Raw genomic sequence first — 21,684 nt, 5'->3', positions numbered from 1 at the left:
CATGCTGATGTTGGCTTCATCTATAGTGATTATCTGAACCATTCTGACACTGGATCGTCATCCTAGCGTACCCGGAACAGGAAGTTATATTCTTGTTCATGTGGCTTTTATAGTGGAGGGAGAGGGGTGTGTCTGAAAAGTTTATAACCCATGCCTCTTCACAGGGGCGGACCACTGTGAGCAGAGGAAAACTTATGAAAGCACAGATCTCTCATTTGGAAGCTAAAATTACATTTCACCTCTTCACAAATAATGTCATATTCAAACATTTGAATTAAACAACAATTCCATGTGAATCTGATACCTCTGACGTTTAGACTTTCCACAGTAGAGTTTATGTCATTCTATCATTGATGAGAATGTGTCAGAGGGCAACCGAACTGACATAATATACCTTAAGTACCACCGCATATGTTCAGTTGGTCGGGTTACCAGAATATAGTTCATTTCCCCCAACTTCTGATGTTACCCAGAATCTCTATGTTAACCAAGGGGTTTTCTTATGTCACATCAGTTATAGTAGGGAGAGAGAAAAAGGGGGAAAGAGGTATTTATGACTGTCATAAACCTACCCCCAACCCAACGTCATGACAGTCCCCCCATGTTGGGTTCAAGCTTGCGATTAACCTGCATGTTGCAAACCAACATACAAATGACCGTGGGTTGTCCTGGTTGTGGACCATCGTTGTGGTTTCCATCTGGTGGTCGACCCGGGTAGGGTTTCTGCGAATGAAGAAGTCTACTCCATGGCTGGACAGCAGCTGTCCAGTTGGTGATCGCTGTGGCAGTCCCCCCTCTGGTGTGGTCGACCCGGGTAGGGTGTCTGCAAATGAAGAAGTCTGCTTCATGGCTGGACAGCAGATGTCCAGTTGGTGATCGCTGTTGCAGTCCCCCCTCTGGTGTGGTCGACCCGGGTAGGGTGTCTGCAAATGAAGAAGTCTGCTCCATGGCTGGGCAGCGGGGGTCCGGATTGGGATCGCTGTTGCAGTCCCACCTCTGGTGTGGTCGACCCGGGTAGGGTGTCTGCAAATGAAGAAGTCTGCTCCATGGCTGGGCAGCGGAGGTCCGGATTGGGATCGCCGTTCCGGACCCGTCGTCTGGTCGTCCAGACTGGAAGATCTGGGCAGTAACTTAGGCAGATGTTAACAACGCACACACACTCATGAAATATATCATTACATTTCCTCCCAAATGAGCGGCGTTGTGGCACTAACTGATGGTTGTATGGGGAAGTTGTTTATGGCTATCACTTTCTACATGCCGAAGAAAATGAAACAATATGAATGAAAGCATAAACAAAACAAAATATAGTTATTGGCAAAATAACTTGGCAAAATGACCCTATCATGGCATTGTCTAATGTCATATCTAGGGCTCTTCTAATTTGCGGGGTGTTGGTTAAGGTACTATCCTAAGTTGATAACTATGTGATACGTCTACAGCTGTAAGGCACTAGTTTTGGGCAGTCTACAGGGATGACCTATGGACTTCTGAGAAGAAAACTGGTGAGTGCTGTAGCTGTAGAGTTAAAGGCCTCAAAATAAATGTTCAACTTTACTAAGGCTGGTATTTTGCTCGGACCCTTAAGTGATCCTAGCATAAATCCTAATTGGATGTTCCGTTGTACATGTGCGTTTATGCTTATGCAAGCACACATGCCAAGGGAAGGAAACCAAGTATTCTGGCAGATCACAACTTGTTCAGAATGAGTCTGACGTAGTCAGGTAATTTTCAGGTCAATGCCTGGAGGTCAGTCAGAATTGGTGTCGAGGGAGTCTGTAGTGGTTTTACTACCAGTCACTGTCTTCCACTATTGTAGTGGCAGTAGGTATGAAGAAATATACTTCATAGCTATGTTATCCACTGAGGAGCTAACCTCATGACGGAAGTACTGTAAGTATTAGACCAGTCGTACGTGGTGTGATCGTGGTTCCTGACTTCTAATAACTTTTTCTCCTGTACGGAGGATTCTATTTATTAGTGGCGTGTGTAACCATTGGAAGAGTGCAATGGAGATTCCCTTCCCCGTGCTGCACTCTGAGTGACTCCTATTTTGCTATTATCAATAGCAATTTAACTTGTGAGGTTACTAATCCTCCTACTGAGTGTTGCTGGACTGACTGTGGTATTGGTACTGGTACTCAAGGGGTCCAGTTGTCCTACCGATTTATTCTGAAATGTTATCCTACAGGAATACATGATTAGAGCATTTTACTAGTTGTCTTGTAGTGCCTACTACACAAGGCAAGGAATGATTATTGTTGCCATTTGTTTTGGAGGTGGACAAGTCCACTGGACTTCCTTTACGACCAGTGTGGTACACCTCAGTACTATCTTAGATGTGTTCTAAGAGGCCCCTAGACAGGGATTATGTCTGCTCCTCACTGTTCTCAAAGGGGAGTTTACAACTAGATTTGATTTATGCTCTGGCGGCCTCGTACGGTGTTGTCCGTAGTCTCGACCCCCCCACCGGCCTCGATAAGGCTCATCATGGGTCTGGGCTACTATTCCCCCCCTTTGCGTCTCGGGACCCCCCCCCCCCAGCATGTGGTGTTGGTATCCGAGGCGCAAACGAAAGGTTCGGACCCTATGTACGAGTTGTCAGTGGCCGTGTTATTATGAGAATGGCTGCAACCTTTCAACCAAATCTCCTGGTGTTTGTGCTTCAACACCCTCAGTGGCTGTCGAGGTCTGTCAGTCATCACCGCGTCCGCGCGTGGCAACCTCTTCAGTACCTGCGAACTGAGACGAGGATATCGGTCTGTGATATCGCAAAGTGTTTCACCAGTGGGAATCATCGGGTCAGTTGCTGGACTGACGCCATTAGTGTCGTTGTAAGGGTTGACAGTCCCCAACAAAGCGGAAGGTGTATCATCGGAAGAAGAGTATACTCTGCGCATCAATGTTTTTCTTGCTGAGACGGCCGCAGTGCTTGCGGAAATGTCTGAAGGGCAAGAGGAGTTCATCTCAACTACCGTATTGCACGACTGCACGGAGGAGGGAAGTTGCTTATTAACAGAGACAGCTGGCTCGAAATCCTGAAAAGAATGGTCAATCAGGTTGGCTGATGGAATGTGTTGAGATATCGTAATATCTCCTTGGATCTGATTCTGCCCCAACAGGTTTTTAAACGTCTTTTTCCCAAGGGGTGCTTTCGACAGATACCCCTCGTGAATGACTGCGTTGCAGCTAGCGTTAGGGAAAGACAGTGTGATCGGTGGAGAAGGCACTGTGGCCTGTGACCATACCTGGTTGGTTTTCCAATCCATCAATGGGAGTAACCGATCCATCAAGTCTGCTCCAAGTAGCAGGGGTACAGTTTCGAGGCTAGTAACATACACAGGGTGGACGAGCGATAAGTCCTTGAAGTGTAGTTTCAGCATGACTCTCAATGTGAGAGGCGAGGTAGTCTGAGTGACCCCTCGAAGTGTAGTGTCGCATCGTTCCACTTTTAACCAACGTTTAGTTGGCTTCAAAGCCCTTTTTAGATCATCAAACAATGTTTGAGAGATGAGTGATATTGTCGCACCCGAATCAATTAGCGCATGACAAGTTAAGCAGTCCTCCAGGACTGTTTCCAGGTATGGTCGTTTCGATTCGTGTTTAGTGGACATGTTCCCCACAAAGTGGAGTGGTCTTTCGCAACAACGTGATGTGTCAATTCTGTTCAAGGTGGAAGCAGATTGACTTTTACGATTTTGAGTGGGCTTGGCTTTAACGAAGCGTTTGACCTTTTTCTTCGCAACCTTTGTATCAGAGTTTATAGACGAAGCCCGTGGGCTTGTTTCTTGGTCAATCGGGCCCTGGATAGGGTCTCGAGTGAAAGCAGGAGGGATTTGAATTTTAACGTCCTTGCTATGGGTGTTAATTCCTGCGGACCTGGAGTCCGGTAATTCCCTGTCTAGTCCTTGTGACTTATCTTTTACCCTTTTCTCAAATGTTTCTCGCTTTAGTTCTTCACCTAGTGGAACTTCTGGAGAACATTGGTCTACGTTTTGATCATCCTTCAACCCTTTGTTACCCTTGTGCTCTGACACTTTGTGTGGGTTGGGTGCAGGAACGTAGTGAACAGGTCGATTGTAGCGGTAGTCGTTTTGATGGCGACGTGCTTTACGGTTATTTCGACCGCGGAGGTTATTGGAATCATGGTTTCGTGGTAGAAACTGTTGTTGTGCGTCATCTCTTAACGCTCCAATACCTGATAATGCACCCTCTGACTGGAGTGAGTGCTCCTGGTCAAACTTCAAAACCGAGTGGTCAGGGCTCTTGGCGTTGCGAGCTTTTGATGCCTCAAAAGCTGTGCTTGCAAGCTCTCTGAGTTGTAAGATAGGCAACCCAATGTGGGCTGCAGGGCCCAAGTAGGTAATGAAGGTGGGATACATGTTCGACAGGAACATTTGTTTAAATGGTAACAGGTCTTCCATGCCTGTTTCAGTGAGTAGGCCAAAGTAAGCTGAACGAAGCCTATGATAGTAAGCTTGTGGGTGTTCATTCCGAGCTTGTTTGACCGTGTTAGCCAGTGAGCTATCGTGTTTGCGAGTTGCAGAACCACTGAATTCTAATTTCAAAGCTGTGGCAAGTTTAGCGTCGTCATTTAGCACGTGTTGCTGTTGTAGGCGAATTAACCTTGTCACGTGTCTATTCGACGTTCGCTTCAACAGGTAAACCCTGTCAGAACCCGTAGCGTTCGGGTAGCCATCCAACGTGTCCTCTATGTCAGCTAGGAACGTCTCAGTATCGTTTGGCTGACCTGGAACGGGGTCAAAGGTGGGGAAATACTTGACGAGTTTGTCAAGGTATTCCGCGTCAAGCGGGCGGAGAGGGTGGGCTTTATCCTGTGGGGAAAGTGGGGCCAAAAGGCCAAGAGGAGAAGCCAAGCTTTGGCTTTGTTGGCCAAGAGGCGCCATATTACTCAGTGCCGAATGGCCAAACGGAGAAGACTGGGGGACACCTGACGGAGGCAATGTCTGAAACCTATCGTCTTCACTCCTTTGAGTACCGGGCTCCGGTTGCTTGGATGGATAGTCACGCTGTAGAGCATGACCCTTCTGGACTTCCTCCAGATGGTACCTAAGGGTGGTATTCTGCTGCATTGCAGAGTCCACTTGAGCGCTTAGAGTACTGATTTTGGACACGTGAGTGTCGCACTTGCTCCTTTCGGTCTCAAACTTATCTGTCATGGTTTGCAAATAGAGGTCTTGAGTACGGAGCGAGAGATTCAGTGATGAGATTTCTTCCGCTTGCTTAGAAATCAAGATTTCCATCTTCATCACCCGAGTTCTCTCATCATTCATTTGTTCAGCGACTTCAATGAGTTCTGCTGATTTGTCATCCAACTTTGTCATTGTGTTCATCAACTGATCGTCTTTGGTCTGTAGAATTTTGAGTAGAACCGTGTTACTCTGAGTAACGTTCAACAAAACTGCCTGCATGTTATCAAATTGCGCGCTCCTATTTGTAGATAACTCAACAGATTTATCTAGTTTGGAGTGGACTACCTCGTATTTAGTTCTGGCTAATTCGAGTTGTTCCTGGAGACAACGATTTTGTTGAAGAGTTTGTGCTCGTTCATCGTCATAAGTATTTGCAATTACTTTCAATTGTTCAGATTTCAAACGCAGTTCCTCGACTAGCAGAATGTTTTCATTTCCTGCTTTTGTCAATAGTGGCTCAGTTCTCTCCGCCTGTACCCCAATGCTAGCCATGACTGGCATGTGCTTCAGCTGTGCACGGTGGTATTGAACCGATGCCACATTCTTATGGCGATACATTAGTGCAAAAGTGGGGAGAACCGTCACAAAGCCTGTGTTTGATGGTTGATTTTGGAGAGCGTTCGCAATTTCGGCTGTTTTTTCACTAATGGCATAATTAGGGTTGGTATCGCTGCTGAGGTCAGAGATCAATCCTTTTATGGGTGGATGTTCACTACTTAGCGGAGGAGTGGTGATCACCTCCTTTGATAGCTTGCACATTATTAGAAAAAGTTAGAGGAAAAATGTTCCCTAAATTTATTCAAAGTTTGGGTTTGGACTTCATTGGAAGCTGCAAAGACAAGTTTAATCTATTTATAGATGTTGACGAACTACCAGTACTGTACCAGTAATGTGAAAGTTGGACGTGAATGAATTTGCAAAAGCAAATTAATTAATCAATGCCAATGATTAATCCTACCTGTGTAGGCTATCTGGGTATTAAACTTTAATTAACATGAGATGTGGCTTCATCTAGGTTAATATGATAAGTTTAAAAGTGTCTCATTTGATTGGAAGAACATTAAATTATGTTCAACAATTTAACTTATTAAATTGAATGAGACGATAATCCATAAAATCTCTGTTGATTGGATATCATAAGTGTAAAACAGTAGACCAAATGTTGGGCACATTCAACACTGTGGCACTTCTCCCTAAGGCCGAAACCACATGGGATTCCCGCTGGGCGGGGCTTCTGTCAATACTGGATTACTGAATGGGTTTTGAAAAACCCAAATTTTACTGATTGATCAATTTAATGATAAATCAAACCTGTATAGGCAATTTGTGAATTAAACTTTAATTAACCTGAGAAGTGCTTAATCTAGGTTAGTTTGGAAAAAGTTTGCAATGTCTTATTTAGAGAACTCAACAATTTGGATATTATTTAAAATATCTATTTCAGAATGTAAATAGCCAGATTTACACTTATTAGTTCAATTGGATAAGACATTGATATTCGTCTGGATATCATAAGTAATGACTTGAGTGTGACCTGGATAATTCTTCATGAACGAATATACTGGGCACACTTCAGCGGTCACTGACTTCACACACTGAAATAAAGCGGAACTACCCGGTGCGGGACTTCCGTTCCGCGAGGCGGAGGAATTTCAGCGTGGCACCAGAAAAACAATAAATTGCTGTTTTCCCTTGTTAGCTTTAGCACCTCGTGCCAGCTAACCCTCCTTTGTGCCTGAAAATGTAGCACGTAGGATTCCCTTGGCAGGGAAAAGGTTTTACTTATAACGTATTATGTTCAAACCCTTTTCGGCGTTTTTTGACGATGTTTTAACCGGAACACGCGGTAAACACGAAATGCACCGTGGTCTCCTCGCGTTGAATCGCGAGAGAGAGAGAGATAATTATCGCTGGTCGCGCTATATCTCCTGAATTTCAATCGGCTGGCTCTTTGTCCTCGCTCGAGAAATTAATAATGACCTCGCCTACCCGCGTTGAAACGTGCCAGGCAGAAATAGCCCTGCGTTTGGCCAAACGCACTATTTCTCAGATTTCTATAATTAGCTTTCTCAGCCTCATACAAGAAATGTATTCGCTTACGTTATCCACTGACTACGTCAGAGAACAGCGCGGGGCGGGGGAATCTTCAGCACACACAACCAAAAATGCTTGTCTATCACTCCAAAAATGTGTATAATAAACGTGGTATATTATGTAATCTGCTTTTCAATTTTATACAGGCTGAATCAAAATGAAAACCTCATTCTATCTTAGACTCCTCACAGGGGGCACCAATATGTCGTGTCTTTGACTATGCCAGATTAATTGCTATGACATGCTATTCTATAAAATAATTTCTCCGTAATTAATATTACCTGATTGAACTAATCATGTAAATATGAATTAACTAGAGAGGGACACCACGAAAGAATATTTATAGAGCTGTTATCTTTCGAATAAACTCTTAAAGATTTAGTAAGATTTTACATCCATAACAGTGACATTAATCGTCATTTTATTCAGTCTCATCTGAAAGTTGTAAGTCCTTGGTTATCTGCAAGAATCCTGGCTAACAAGTTGAATCAGCAATACAAAATTGGGTTTAATTATTTATTTACTAAATACCTAACTAATCACACAGAATCACACATATACAATTAAATCATAACTTGATCACAAATTACGTCACACAGAAAAACATCCCTAGCGGGCGGAATAGATATGACAGCTTGTTACACAAAGGGACGGGCTGAGTCCTAGTGAAAGAGCGGGAGACTTGAACATAGGCGAGCTGTACTATCGTAAATACAGTATCTTATGCATTCTAAATTACCGCCCATTTGAAGAGGAAAATGCAATACATATTTACTCTGAGCTGCGCTTCAGTAGGTTGGTGGTAGATGGCCCGTGTCGCCAACCCGAGTCCTCTGTCCTTTGAAGAATGTCTCTGGTAGTCACGGGATACGTTGTGTGTATTAGACGGGATACTTGGACTGTCCTTCCGAACCTGCGTTTAGCTGTTGCTAACTCAAAGGCTAGGAGATATCACTTCTGTAGTGAATACGAGTTCAAAGTTCATACCATTTACAATCAAAGTCCATGCTGATGTTGGCTTCATCTATAGTGATTATCTGAACCATTCTGACACTGGATCGTCATCCTAGCGTACCCGGAACAGGAAGTTATATTCTTGTTCATGTGGCTTTTATAGTGGAGGGAGAGGGGTGTGTCTGAAAAGTTTATAACCCATGCCTCTTCACAGGGGCAGACCACTGTGAGCAGAGGAAAACTTATGAAAGCACAGATCTCTCATTTGGAAGCTAAAATTACATTTCACCTCTTCACAAATAATGTCATATTCAAACATTTGAATTAAACAACAATTCCATGTGAATCCGATACCTCTGACTTTAGACTTTCTACAGTAGAGTTTATGTCATTCTATCATTGATGAGAATGTGTCAGAGGGCAACCGAACTGACATAATATACCTTAAGTACCACCGCATATGTTCAGTTGGTCGGGTTACCAGAATATAGTTCATTTCCCCCAACTTCTGATGTTACCCAGAATCTCTATGTTAACCAAGGGGTTTTCTTATGTCACATCAGTTATAGTAGGGAGAGAAAAAAAGGGGGAAAGAGGTATTTATGACTGTCATAAACCTACCCCCAACCCAACGTCATGACATCACTAATCTGTCTTTTGACCAATCAGATCAGCTCTGAAAAAGATCTGATGTGAAAAGATCTGATGTGATTGGTCAAAAGACCAATTAGTGGGGTGGGGGGAAATTCAGAATTGGGCTGCCTGTGTAAACGCAGCCTATATGGCACTGAACCTTAGATGAATTAAAACTATTTGAGAGTGGTGGGCTATTAGTGACAATGAGGACTAGGCCAGCAGCAAAGTAGTGCTCACTCCCACACCAGTTCCATACTGCTGTTTAACCAGGTGCTCCTGTGCTGGTTTACACACATCAGTGGCTCCCTACAGACCAGACCATGGCGTCCATCTTGGGTCTTTTCAGGACACCGGTTACCCACTGGGCTATTTCTGACCTCAGGCACACCAGGACACTGTGGGCTGAGGGGGATGAATACACACAGGACTTATTTTCCTGCAATACCACCATTAACTCCCTTTCTTGTATTATGCAAATAGTCTGACAACAGGAACGTGCTTGGGCTAATACTGTAACATTCATTTGCACCTTTTTTGACACTACCACAGAAAGTAGTACCAATTCAGGCAGTACTATTCCATTACAGGGGGGACTTATTTTAATAGTGTTCCTTTAGATAAGTGGGTTTCTATGTATTCTATATCTAGGTCAGGTAGAGAGTAGCGTAGCTGGCAGCCTGAAACCACAGGCAAAGATGGACAGTTTCTGTTAGATGTATTTGAAATACTTATTTGAATTCAGAGTATTTTGTAATTTGACTTACACTGGGCTGAACTACAATCCAATGTGTTTTGTATTTTCAAAATACTGTAATTTGGATTGTCAAAATACAAAATACTTTTCTATACCATTTTTGATAGGAGTTCACATTTTGTGGCCCCTCTTTCACCCTGCATTGGTATCAGAAGTCTGATAGCACTATGGTGTGATACAATTGTCTGCTAAATGAATGAATGAATGAATGAATGTGTTTGTCATCGGCAAGGACTTGGGAGTTTTATTTGGGATTAAAAGAAAGGGAATAGAGCTAAACACAGGCATAGTCCTAGAGGAAAACCTGGTTCAGTCTGCTTTCCAACAGACACAGAGACAAATCCACCTTTCATCAGGACAATAGCCTAAAACGCAAGGCCAAATATACACTGGAGTTACTTACCAAGACGATATTGAATGTTTGAGTGGCCTAGTTACAGTTTTGACTTAACATCGACTTGAAATTGGCTGTTTAGCAATGATCAACAACCAACTTGACAGAGCTTGAATAATTTGTTAAAGACTAATGGGCAAATAATATACAATCCAGGTTTGCAAAGCTCTTCGAGACTTACCCAGAAAGCTGTAATTGCTTCCAAAGGTGATTCTAACATGTATTGACTCAGGGGGTTAAATACTTATCTAATGAATATATATTAGTGTTTTATTTTCCATTTAATTTGTGATTTTTTTGCCACTTTGACATGAGTATGTAGTGTAAATCGTGAGTATGTAGTGTAAAAATGACAATTACATTATTTTAATCCCACTTTGTAATAACATTTTGAAAAAGTCAAGCGGTGTGAATACTTTAAGGCACTGTACCATACGTAATGTAACATTACATACTAGGTTTACGTTTCCTATGTTACGTCTACCCCTGAGTCCATGTTGGAGTACCACCAAGGTTGGACATTTTTGTTCTAGCCCAGCTCAAGCACACCTGATTCACTGGGCTTGAACTTTTCGGGTGGCGTAGGAAACACAGAAAGAAGAAACACTTCTTTAGATGTCACATGTAGACATATTACATATAAACTATATTGTGTACATCACAGGTTGAGATCCCCTCCTACAGAGAGAAGTAGATGAAGAGGAACACCCCCACAGAGCAGACCAGCACCAGGCCCATGTTGAGGATTAGTCTGGTTCTGGGGGTCTCCTGGAGCATCTCCTGCAAAAGCCTCTCTTCCTCCTCGGCTGATCTGGGCCGGGTCTTAGCCGGCTCCTCCTTAAACCCACAGAACCACTCTAGAACCCTCACACACCTCCCCTTCTCCCCTTCTACTCCTCCACAGCAGACCACCCAAGGCTTTTCTTGGTCTACCGCCATTCCGGTGTTTGGAAAGGTTAGGTGGCCACCATTTTGGAGATTAGATGGAGCCTCCATATAGGATAAAGCCTCCACCCCATTGACACCATTATGGAGGTCTTTGGGCATCTCCTTGTCCATGCAGCCGTTCCCATTGACATGGGTCTTAGTTTGGGGGTTCAGCTTGCTCATCTCCTCGTCTCTCTCCATGTTTGGAGTTGTGTTTCTTTGGCGTAGCCCCCAGAAGGTAGTGGTGCGGACCTGCTCTATGCTCGGTGGAGGGGTGCAGAGGCTAACCACCACAGCCACCAGTCCTGAGATCCAGAACAGCCCGGCTGCCACGTACATGAAATGAACGTCCTTGACAAAAGATGGCCGCTCGTCCGGTTCGTCGCAGTGGGGCTCTCTGTAGACGAACGCAAGCACCAGTCTTATGGCGCCCAACGCGAACCCCACTATGCCACCCCAGAATACACCAGTCTCGTTGCAGCGCCGCCATAGGACGCCCAGCAGGAATAGGGCAGCGATGGGCGGGGTCAGGTAGTCAGACACTTCCTGGATGTAGTAGAACATCTGGCCTCCCTGCATCTCGATGATTACAGGAACCCAGGCGATGCTGATAACCACCATGAACACCACGAACACACGCCCCACCACCATCAGCTCCCTCGACGACGCCCGCTCCCGCGCCATTTTGTAAATGTCCAAGGTAAAGATGGTGCTGGCGGAGTTGAAGATGGAGTCCAGGTCGCTCATGAGCGCTGCGATCATCACCGCCATCATCAGGCCACGCAGACCCACCGGCATGACGGACATCACCAGGCGGGGGTAGGCTACGTTAGAACACCCAGCCCTGGATCCACACACCTCCATGCAGTGTTCTGGGCTGATACACGCCAGCTCATCTGCAAACAGGATGCGGGAGATCATCCCGGGAATGACGATGATGAACATGGGCAGGATCTTGAGGAAGCCGGCCATCAGTGTGGAGCCTTTAGCGTGGGAGATGCTCCGTGCGGCTAGCACCCGCTGGACAATGACCTGGTCGGCACACCAGTACCAGATGGAGGCCGGGGTCTGGCCCAGGAGGAAGCCCGGCCAGGGGAGGTCCTTGTCCAGCGGGCCCCTTAAGATGCGCAGGGAGTCGGGCTTGGGCTCCACGTGGCAGGAGGGGATGTAGGTGAAGTTGGAGGATGCTAATATCGCTGTGATGTTCGGTCTGGCTTCCATGTACTTGGTCCGCACCCCTTCCAGGCCACCCACTTTTACCAGGCTAATGGCGGTTAGGCATAGCGCGCCGCCAATCATCAGGAATGCCTGGAGGGTGTCGGTGTAGATGACCGCAACCAGGCCCCCTGTGACGGTCAGCAGCGCGGTCACGGTGATGAGGAGGATGATGGACAGATAGAGGTTCCAGCCCAGTGACTCCTGGATGAAGAGCGCTCCGGAGTACAGGTCCACAGAGAGCTTGGTGAAGATGTAGAGCAGCAGAGACAGAGCAGCGAAGTAGACCTTAAGCCGTCGGCCGCCGAAGCGCTTGGCCAGGTACTCAGGCATTGTGTAGACCCCAGAGTGGATGTAAACAGGGATGAACACCCAGCCCAGGAGCTGGAGGAGCAGGAGGGCATTGAACTCCCATGCGGCGACTCCGAACCCGCTGGCCGCCCCGGACCCTGCAAGGCCAATGAAATGCTCGCTGCCAATGTTGCTGACGAACAGAGAGGCACCAATCATAGCCCAGTTCATTGATCGGCCGGCCAGGAAGTAACCGCTCACAGTGCTCCGATTGGCTTTCATCATGGCGAAGAAGCCAATGGCAAGGACCAGGATGAAGTACAGCACCACAACAACGATGTCCGCCGCCTCCATGGTGGTGGGAGCCATCTTGGATAATACTTCTAAAGACAGTTATTGAGGAGTTACGTGATATGGTTGCTTTAGTGATCAGTACCCTTTCAATTTAAGTACCAGTCTTTCAGTTGATTATGAGAGATTCTAAGACACTGAATGCTTGGATGCTGCAGGCGAGTCAGGTCCAGTTCAGGTCTTGGTGAGGTATTCCCACAGAAAGGCACCCTAAGGGTTGACGGGGAATACTGTAAGTTGGAGGTAGCAGCTCATCTGTATCGACGCTCCTACAATAGAGCATAAAAACACAACAGATCAGGGTTGGTAAAACCTTTTTTAAATAAATGGAGGTTGAATAAATAAGAAGATCTACAATACATCTGAACTGTGTTTCCCCAAAGAAATAGCGGGTCAAGATAAACTGGATTTGAGTTGTGGCAAAAGTCTTTTAATTAAGTCGTGTCTGGGTCCTGGCCAGGAACATTGGTTTCGCTGACTTGGTTGGCCACTAAAAAACCTCAAAAGCTATAAAAGGGTCACAGTGAAAAAGGCATTTGGGAACCACTGATCTATAACACATAGCTAACAGTATAGTAGTACTAGTCTTGTATGAGTTTTGCACAGTTCAATGGGTGCATGCATACATACCCCTACCAGTCCCACCCTCACTCTTTATTTCTCAGTTTAACTGACGACTACTCCCCTTATAGCTGTGTAAACATTCATCCAATTTTAACATGCTGTAGCTGGATCTTCTTGTGTCAGATGGGTGTACATATTTGTAGTATTCAGGTTTGACTCAGATTTATGTCAAATAGTTCCATTGGGTATTGTTTGTTTATCTGGGTTATTTTGAAGAGATACATGTCACAAAGGGATGGATGTGTCTGAGTTACTGTACGCCCAAATGTGTGCTCCTTCTAGAATCAATAGCTCGTGTGTTTGTGGGACAGTCAAAGCCTTACAGTGGAATGGACATAGGGATGTGTCTGTTACTTACATTCATTCAAATGTGTCCAGGAAAAGCCTCACAGGGCTACCAAACCACATTAAATTAGAAGATAACCCTAAGCGAAAGACTTGACAGACAGTAAAGATGAATAAGTTAAGGACATTTTTGAACGATCACTAATTCTGATCCAAACTTTACAAAAGTGTCATTAAGGTTCATCTTTCTCTTTGGCTTCATCTGGTGATTCCAGAATTATGATAGACAGAATATATGATTGATTAGCAGTGTTGAGGAGTAGCGAACTACACGTAGTTCTACTAGTAATTTAACTACATTTACTAGTAATTGAACTACATTTACTATATAGCAATTTAAATTACTACATAGTAAATGTAGTTAACTACATTTTGCAGAAGGGTAGTGGTAGTTGAATTTAATTCAAATGTTGGTAGGGTTTTCAGTAGTTAATTACTTTTGTGCCATGTAACGGTGTAGCTAACTACTGAAACTACACTACTTTTTAATGGGTGAAGTAGGCAAGAATATTCTTTTTCTGCATCAGACCTGCCTAATTCTCACTTGAAACAGTTTATGTGTTTAATAGTGATGGGTTCTGGGTTCTGACTCCTAAACTTGGAATAGTGTTAATTATCAGGTATCCTATTGGAATATTGAGTGCTATAGTCTAGGGTCTACACCAGAAGTTAATGGTTATCTGTAGGAGGAATGTATATGGTGGAGGCAATTAAGCTTGTAATGTACTGAGTGCAGGGAAGGGCAATCACATGTGGCAGGCACTGATAAGGGTGGTGCGATGTGGTTTAGTGAGGAAGGGGGCCAACGTTAGGTCAGGTCACATTAAGGGAGAAGGAACAGTTTATGGGCCGCATCACTTAATTTCCTGCCTAGCAATAAAGATGTCCTCCTTCTCTCTAAACATTACGTCACCCAAATTGGGGTATATATATATTACCACTGGTGGAACCATGTCTTTGTCTTATGCAGCTGTATGACCCAATGGGTGAATAAACTTGGTTTAAGCTTTACTAATCATCCGTGAGTTTTACTAGGCTAAATTACAATAGGCTAAATTACACATTCTGTAAACATCGGACTCCAGAATGATCTGTTCTTGCAATTTGTAGTCTATGACGTTTCAGATTTAGATATGAGAATTTTTCTAAGTAGTTTGGATGTATTGAACTACTTTTTCAAAGCAACTTTAGTTAAGAAAACTATCTTTTTCTTAAGGGTCTCTTTAGTATAGCTTAACTTCTTTGAGTGTGAAGTAATTGTTAGCTTGGTAAACTATATTGTCAGAGAAGCTTCCCCAACACTTTTGATTAGAAGCGCCCCAAGTCCCCTAGACACTGGAACTCAGTGGCTACCTCAGGACACCATGTGGGAGAGATGCTAGCAGGTATCGGAGGCCTTTATTTTCAAGGGGACTTTGTTGTATATTTAGAGTTTCTGGGAGTTTATCTTTTTGAGTGCAATTTTGTGTGAAATATTAGCTTTTTCTAACCAGTGTGTGAAACCTATTATTGCACGTGTGCTTTTGCGGTGTTTTTCACTATCAAGTGTGAGGAAGCACTCATTAAGTGGGTGAGAATGACACAGGTGTGTTTAACCTAAGTAGCATTTCTATTGGTTAATTGCCTGATCACGTGATATAAATTATATACACTGAACAAAAATATAAACTCAACATGTAAAGTGTTTCATGAGCTGAAATAAAAGAACCCAGAAATGTTCCATACGCACGAAAGCTTATTTCTCTCAAATGTGCACAAATTTGTTTACATCCATGTTAGAGAGCATTTCTCCTTTGCCAAAATAATCTATCCATCTGACAGGTGTGGCATATCAAGAATCTGATTAAAACAGCATGATCATTACACAGGTGCACCTTGTGCCGGGGGACAAAAGACCACCAAAATGTGCAGTTGTCACAGTGTCACAGTGTCTCAGATATCTCAAGTTGAGGGAGCATTCAATTGGCATGCTGACTGTAGGAATGTCCACCAGAGCTGTTGCCAGATAATTTAATGTACATTTTTCTACCATAAGCCGCCTCCAACATTGTATTAGAGAATTTGGTAGTACTTCCAACCGGCCGCACAATCGCAGACCATGTATAACCACGCCAGCCAGGACCTCCACATCCGGCTTCTTCACCTGTGGTATTGTCTGAGACCAGCCACCCGGACAGCTGATGAAACTGTAGGTTCTGCAAAAACTGTCAGAAATAGTCTTAGGGAAGCTCATCTGCATGCTTGTCATCCTCACCAGGGTCTTGACCTGACCGCAGTTCAGCGTTGTACCGGACTTCAGGGGGCAAATGTTCACCGTTGATCGCTGCTGGAAAAGTCTGCTCTTCATGGATGAATCCCAGTTTCAACTGTACCAGGCAGATAGCGTGTATGGCGTCGTGATGGGCGAGTGGTTCGCTGATGTCAACGTTGTGAACAGAGTGGGGTTATGGTATTGGCAGGCATAAGCTATGGACAACGAACACAATTGCATGTTATCGGTGGCAATTGGAATCCACAGAGATACCGTGACGAGATCCTGAGGCCCATTGTTGTGGCATTCATCAGCCGCCATCACCTCATGTTTCAGCATGATAATGCACAGCCTCATGCCGCAAGGATCTGTATACAATTCCTGGAACCTGAAAATGTCCCTGTTCTTCCATGACCTGCATACTCACCAGACATGTCACCCATTGAGCATGTTTGGGATGCTCTGGATTGACATGTACATCAGAGTGTTCCAGTTCCCGCCAATATCCTGCAACTTCGAACAGCCATTGATTAGGGCCCAATTAATTTTGATTTCCTTATATGAACTGTAACTCAGTAAAATCATTGAAATTGGTGCATGCTAAATTTATATATTTTTGCTCAGTGTATATTTAAACACCCTTGTTTATGGACGCGTTCCTCTGCCCAGATGTTGTTGACACCTGCCAGATAAGTATTTTACGTATCAGCTAACCACATATGTTTTGGCAATCTGTCAGTTGGACAGTGGATGATGTGGCACGCAACCATTGGCTAATGCATGCAACGTCTGAGCAGGGGAATGCCACCTTTGGCTGTGTTCGAGAGGATCAAAACCATAATGTACAGTGCCTTGCAAAAGTATTCATTCCCCTTGGCGTTTTTCCTATTTTGTTGCATTACAACCTGTAATTTAAATAGATTTTTATTTGGATTTCATGTAATGGACATACACAAAATAGTCCAAATTGGTGAAGTGAAATGAAAAAAATAACATGTTTCAAAGAATTCTAAAAAATACAAAACGGAAAAGTGGTGCGTGCATATGTATTCACCCCCTTTGCTATGAAGCCCCTACATAAGATCTGGTGCAACCAATTACCTTCAGAAGTCACATAATTAGTTAAATAAAGTCCCCCATCATGCTGTGGGGATGTTTTTCATTGGCAGGGACTGGGAAACTGGTCAGAATTGAAGGAATGATGGAAGGCGCTAAATACAAGGAAATTCTTGAGGGGAAACCTGTTTCAGTCTTCCAGAGATTTGAGACTGGGACGGAGGATCACCTTCCAGCAGGACAATGACCCTAAGCATACTGCTAAAGCAACACTCGAGTGGTTTAAGGGGAAACATTTAAATGTCTTGGAATGGCCTAGTCAAAGCCCAGACCTCAATCCAATTGAGAATTTGTGGTATGACTTAAAGATTGCTGACCACCAGCAGAACCCATCCAACTTGATGGAGCTGGAGCAGTTTTGCCTTGAAGAATGGGCAAAAATCCCAGTGGCTAGATGTGCCAAGCTTATAGAGACATACCCCAAGAGACTTGCAGCTGTAATTGCTGCAAAAAGTGGCTCTACAAAGTATTGACTCTGGGGGGGTGAATAGCTATGCACACTCAAGTTCTCAATTTCTTTGTCTTATTTCATGTTTGTTTCACCACAAAAAATATTTTGCATCTTCAAAGTGGTATGCATGTTATGTAAATCAAATGATACAAACCCTAAAAAATTATAAATTTTAATTCCAGGTTGTAAGACAACAAAATAGGAAAAATGCCAAGGGGGTGAATATTTTCGCAAGCCACTGTATCATGGATAAATTGGGACTGACTGATCTACAAATAATATGAAGTAGTTATTTATGAGTAGTTATTTTTATCGATCAGTCAGCCGGCAGTCGCCTGCAATGTTTAACAAGCCCTGTGTGCAGCCGCCCACAGGAAGTGATCCAGTCCAGAGGCATGTTGGATCACTGTTTGCTGAAAGCTTTTTATGGCAGGCTGATACGATTGGAGGTGGTAAACAAAGTTTGTGCTGTATTTGACTAAGGGCGCGTTCCTCTGCCAAGGCGTTGCTGACACATGCCAGATCTTATTGGATAGATTTTTTAAAGTATCAGCTAACCACATGGTTGTGTTCCCCTGCTCGGACGTTGCATCCACCAACCAATGGTTGCGTGCCACATGATCGACTGAAAGATTGCTATAACATATGATGTGGTTAGCTGATACATAAAATACCTGTCCAGTCGTTGTAAGATCTGGTATGCGTCAGCAACGCCTGGACAGAGGAACGCGCCCTTAGTCAATTACAGCACAAACTTGACCTATGTCTTAGCGCTGAAGATGGACACCTGTCTGCTGGGCTGCGTCGCTTCCTGTGCCCCTTTTTGTTTGGCTTGGATGTGTCTGATTTTAAGTAGCATGGTTTTTAAAGAAAAGTTAACGAGAAAGAATGTTCATTTCCAAATACAATTTAACTGAATAGAGTACCACAGTATGAGTCATAATATCCATATAACCTAGCGGTCAAACAAGGAAATGGTTCCAATCGTTTTTCCACCATGAATTTTTCCAAAGAAACACAGCCCTTATTTTAAGTGTTCCTAAAAATGTCCTAATGAGAAAAATGAATGGTGGAAAAACAATTGGAACCCATTTCCTGTTTGACCGCTAGGTTTTATGGGTATTATGACACCTCCACTGTGGGATTCTATAGTGAAACCAAATTGAGAATGTGCCGGAACTGAGAATTTGCTGAAACTGATTGAAAACCTTGCCTTACCATGTTTAATTGCAGGATAACCATAAGTGACAGACAGTAAAGATTAATAAGTTAAGGAAATGTTTGAACAATCAATTCTGATCCAAACTTTGCACAAGTGTCAATAAGGCTCATCTTTCTCTCTTGCTTTATCTGGTGACTCCAACATTATGATACAGTATTCATAATGTTTCTCTAAAAACTGGAGAGTAACCTAATGTATGATTGAAGCGCACCAAGGTCCCTAGACACTGGAACACTCCATTGGAACGGTGGAAATGTTGTGCGTAAAGTGAGGTGCACTAGCGCGCAATCCAGAAGTGGTCACTAGACTAACAGGTTTAAGGTGAACTAACAGGTTTCAACTCATTTTTCAGGTGAATGTGTCACTTTCCACCTTGTGGCATTTAGTGTAGCATCAGCTGGGTCTGGGCCACTGAGTGGGCAGTTGTGGAGCAGGGACCATTTTAGTTTCATGGTCTGGTGTTTGTGCCCTCCTAGGTTTTGCAGTCTCTCCCATGGGTGGTTCTGGGCGCAGGTGAGGAAGCCAGTCTCTCCCTGCTGGTCCATGAGACACTAACTGGCCTGGGGCATGTTAAGGTGCCTTGTGGGTGAAGGATAAATGGCTCTAAGGAACTGGTTGGAGGTGTGTGGCCTGGTGAGCTGAGGGCAATGTGCCAGCAATAGGGCAGGTCAACACCGCTATGGGAGCCCTGGCTGCCTCAGGACACCATGTGGTAGAGTTGCTAGCAGGTATTGGAGGTCTATTTTTCCATGGGGACTTTGTTGTATAGTTAGAGTTTCAGGGAGTTTATCTTTGAGTGCAATTTGTGTGTGAAATATTTGCCTTTTCTAACCAGTGTGTTAAACCTATTATTGCACATGTACTTTTGCATAGTTTCACTATCAAGTGCAAGGTAACGCTCATTGTGGGTGAGAATGTCACCTGTGACTTATTGGCATGTTTAACCTGAGTAGCATTTTCTATTGGTTAATTGCCTGGTCATGAGCTAAATTATAGTATTTTAAAAACTATTTTTTCCAGGCAGCTACCCACAGGAAGTGACGCTGTCCGGAGGCATGGTGGATCATTGTTCGCGGAAAGCTTATTATGACAGGCTGATATGTTTGGTGAGAGTACAAATGGAGACTGTGCTGCGAGGTTTGCTACACTGACTAAATCTAGATGATGGACACCTGCCTGATGGGCTTGCTGTGCCCCTTTTTGTTTGCGTCTGATTTTAAAGTAACGGTAACGACATCGAAATGAACGTAACTGAATTGTGAAACCAAATTGAGAATGCGCCGGCACCGAGAATGTGCTGAAACTGATAGAAAAGCATGCCTTACAAAATAATTGTTAGTCACTTTTGTCTGCCTCTTGCTTCACGCTGCCTGCTTAACTAAGACCTAGAACCTGTCACTTTCCACGTGACAAACGCACCACTGTTTAGGATTTTTCTACAGCCTGACTCCATACATTTAATTATGACATTGTTTGTAACGCTTGTACTTACCATTTCCAGCAGCCCTTCTCTGACTAATCTCTCCAACACCGGACTCACGGCTTCAATCACGCTCCTTCCTAGGCAGGTAGATTACCTGCAATTTATTTCACAGGGTGCATTCCTATTTTGGTTTGACAGCATAGTGCCATTTCTATGAACACGCCCCCCATCTTTGCCTATGGCGTAGATGCACGCTCTTGCCTCAAGTTTTTTTTACTTGTTTCTGTAAAGTCTGTGACGTGCACGCAAATAACTTTCGCAGTTAAATTCCCATTTCCGGAATTAAACAAAACTAGTTAAGTAGGTTTCCATTGCATTTTCAACTCTACTGATGGTTTTGAAACTAAAAACGTTGCATTATGCAGCGAATGTGCCCACTGGTATTGGGACGTGCGCGCTAGCCAACAGCGCATAACGACTTTTCTTCCTTTTCAGGTATATATCTGTGTACTCGTTAGGAGTTAACATAAGCATTTCGCTGCACCCGCTATAACATATTCTAAACCGGCTACTTGACTTAACGTTGTTTTGATGAAAAGTTCTGCAAGCACTTCCTTATACGTCTATATGACTTGGAAGTGTGTTTGTGCTCTGGAGGTCATGTGCACACTCCAGGGGTGCAACACCTTTGGCAGTCGATAGTTCCAAAGATGCATGAAATTAAAACACTTTCAGGGGTAGGCTACATCATTCTTCAGTTAGTCCTGCACATTACATCCTACTTGATGTTTCATAATAGCCCTACCTGCAGCCAGCGATGACAAACCAGCCCATGTAGTTGCTCTATTAGTTAAAAGTTCCCGTGGAACACCCTCATTCCCTCAAAGAAGGGCTTAATCACTAAACCAAACATAATTTTAGCCGACACTCTTATCCAGAACGACTTATAGGAGCAATTAGGGTTAAGTGCCATGCTCAAGGGCACATCAACAGATTCTTCACCTAGTTGGCTCAGGATTTTGAACCGTGACCTTTCAGTTGCTGGCCCAACGCTCTTATCCGCTAGGCTACCTGCAGCCCAAATTGTCTGAATAACACAGTGAGGACTGGACACTATCATAATGGCGTGGACACATAACACACCTGTGGACTGTCACCTATGAAACCCCCAGAAGCACTCACTCCCTGAGTGAAAGGCATGTAAATATCTTATTAGGCTGCCCATTACCCTGATGTGGACCAGGGATATGGCAGTTGTTTTCTGCAAAGACACCATGAATGTGCATTTTTCATCCCTTAAGTCACTGCTAGTGGTATAAAGAAGGCTACTTAATTAAAACATACTTTGAAGTATAGCATTTGCTTTCACTCAAGTTTGACAATCAACTACTTTTTCCACCACTGCACTTAAGTAGGCTACATT

At 44.0% G+C, this 21,684-nt stretch overlaps 1 protein-coding gene across 1 annotated transcript; it reads right to left on the bottom strand.

Annotated features, from left to right (window-relative positions):
• Positions 1 to 10,107: 10,107 nt before the first annotated feature.
• LOC120033688 (sodium/myo-inositol cotransporter-like) lies at positions 10,108 to 20,528 on the bottom strand. The gene is made up of 2 exons (XM_038980123.1): positions 20,331 to 20,528; positions 10,108 to 13,098 (listed from the first exon to the last, which is right to left on the bottom strand). Exon 2 carries the CDS (start codon positions 12,845 to 12,847, stop codon positions 10,724 to 10,726), a length of 2,124 nt encoding a protein of 707 aa, XP_038836051.1. The 5' UTR covers positions 12,848 to 13,098; positions 20,331 to 20,528; the 3' UTR covers positions 10,108 to 10,723.
• Between the last annotated feature and the right edge of the window lie 1,156 nt (positions 20,529 to 21,684).

Source organism: Salvelinus namaycush, chromosome 40, assembly GCF_016432855.1.
Source record: "Salvelinus namaycush isolate Seneca chromosome 40, SaNama_1.0, whole genome shotgun sequence".
NCBI lineage: Eukaryota > Metazoa > Chordata > Actinopteri > Salmoniformes > Salmonidae > Salvelinus > Salvelinus namaycush.
This window is presented reverse-complemented; position numbering and strand designations above follow the sequence as displayed.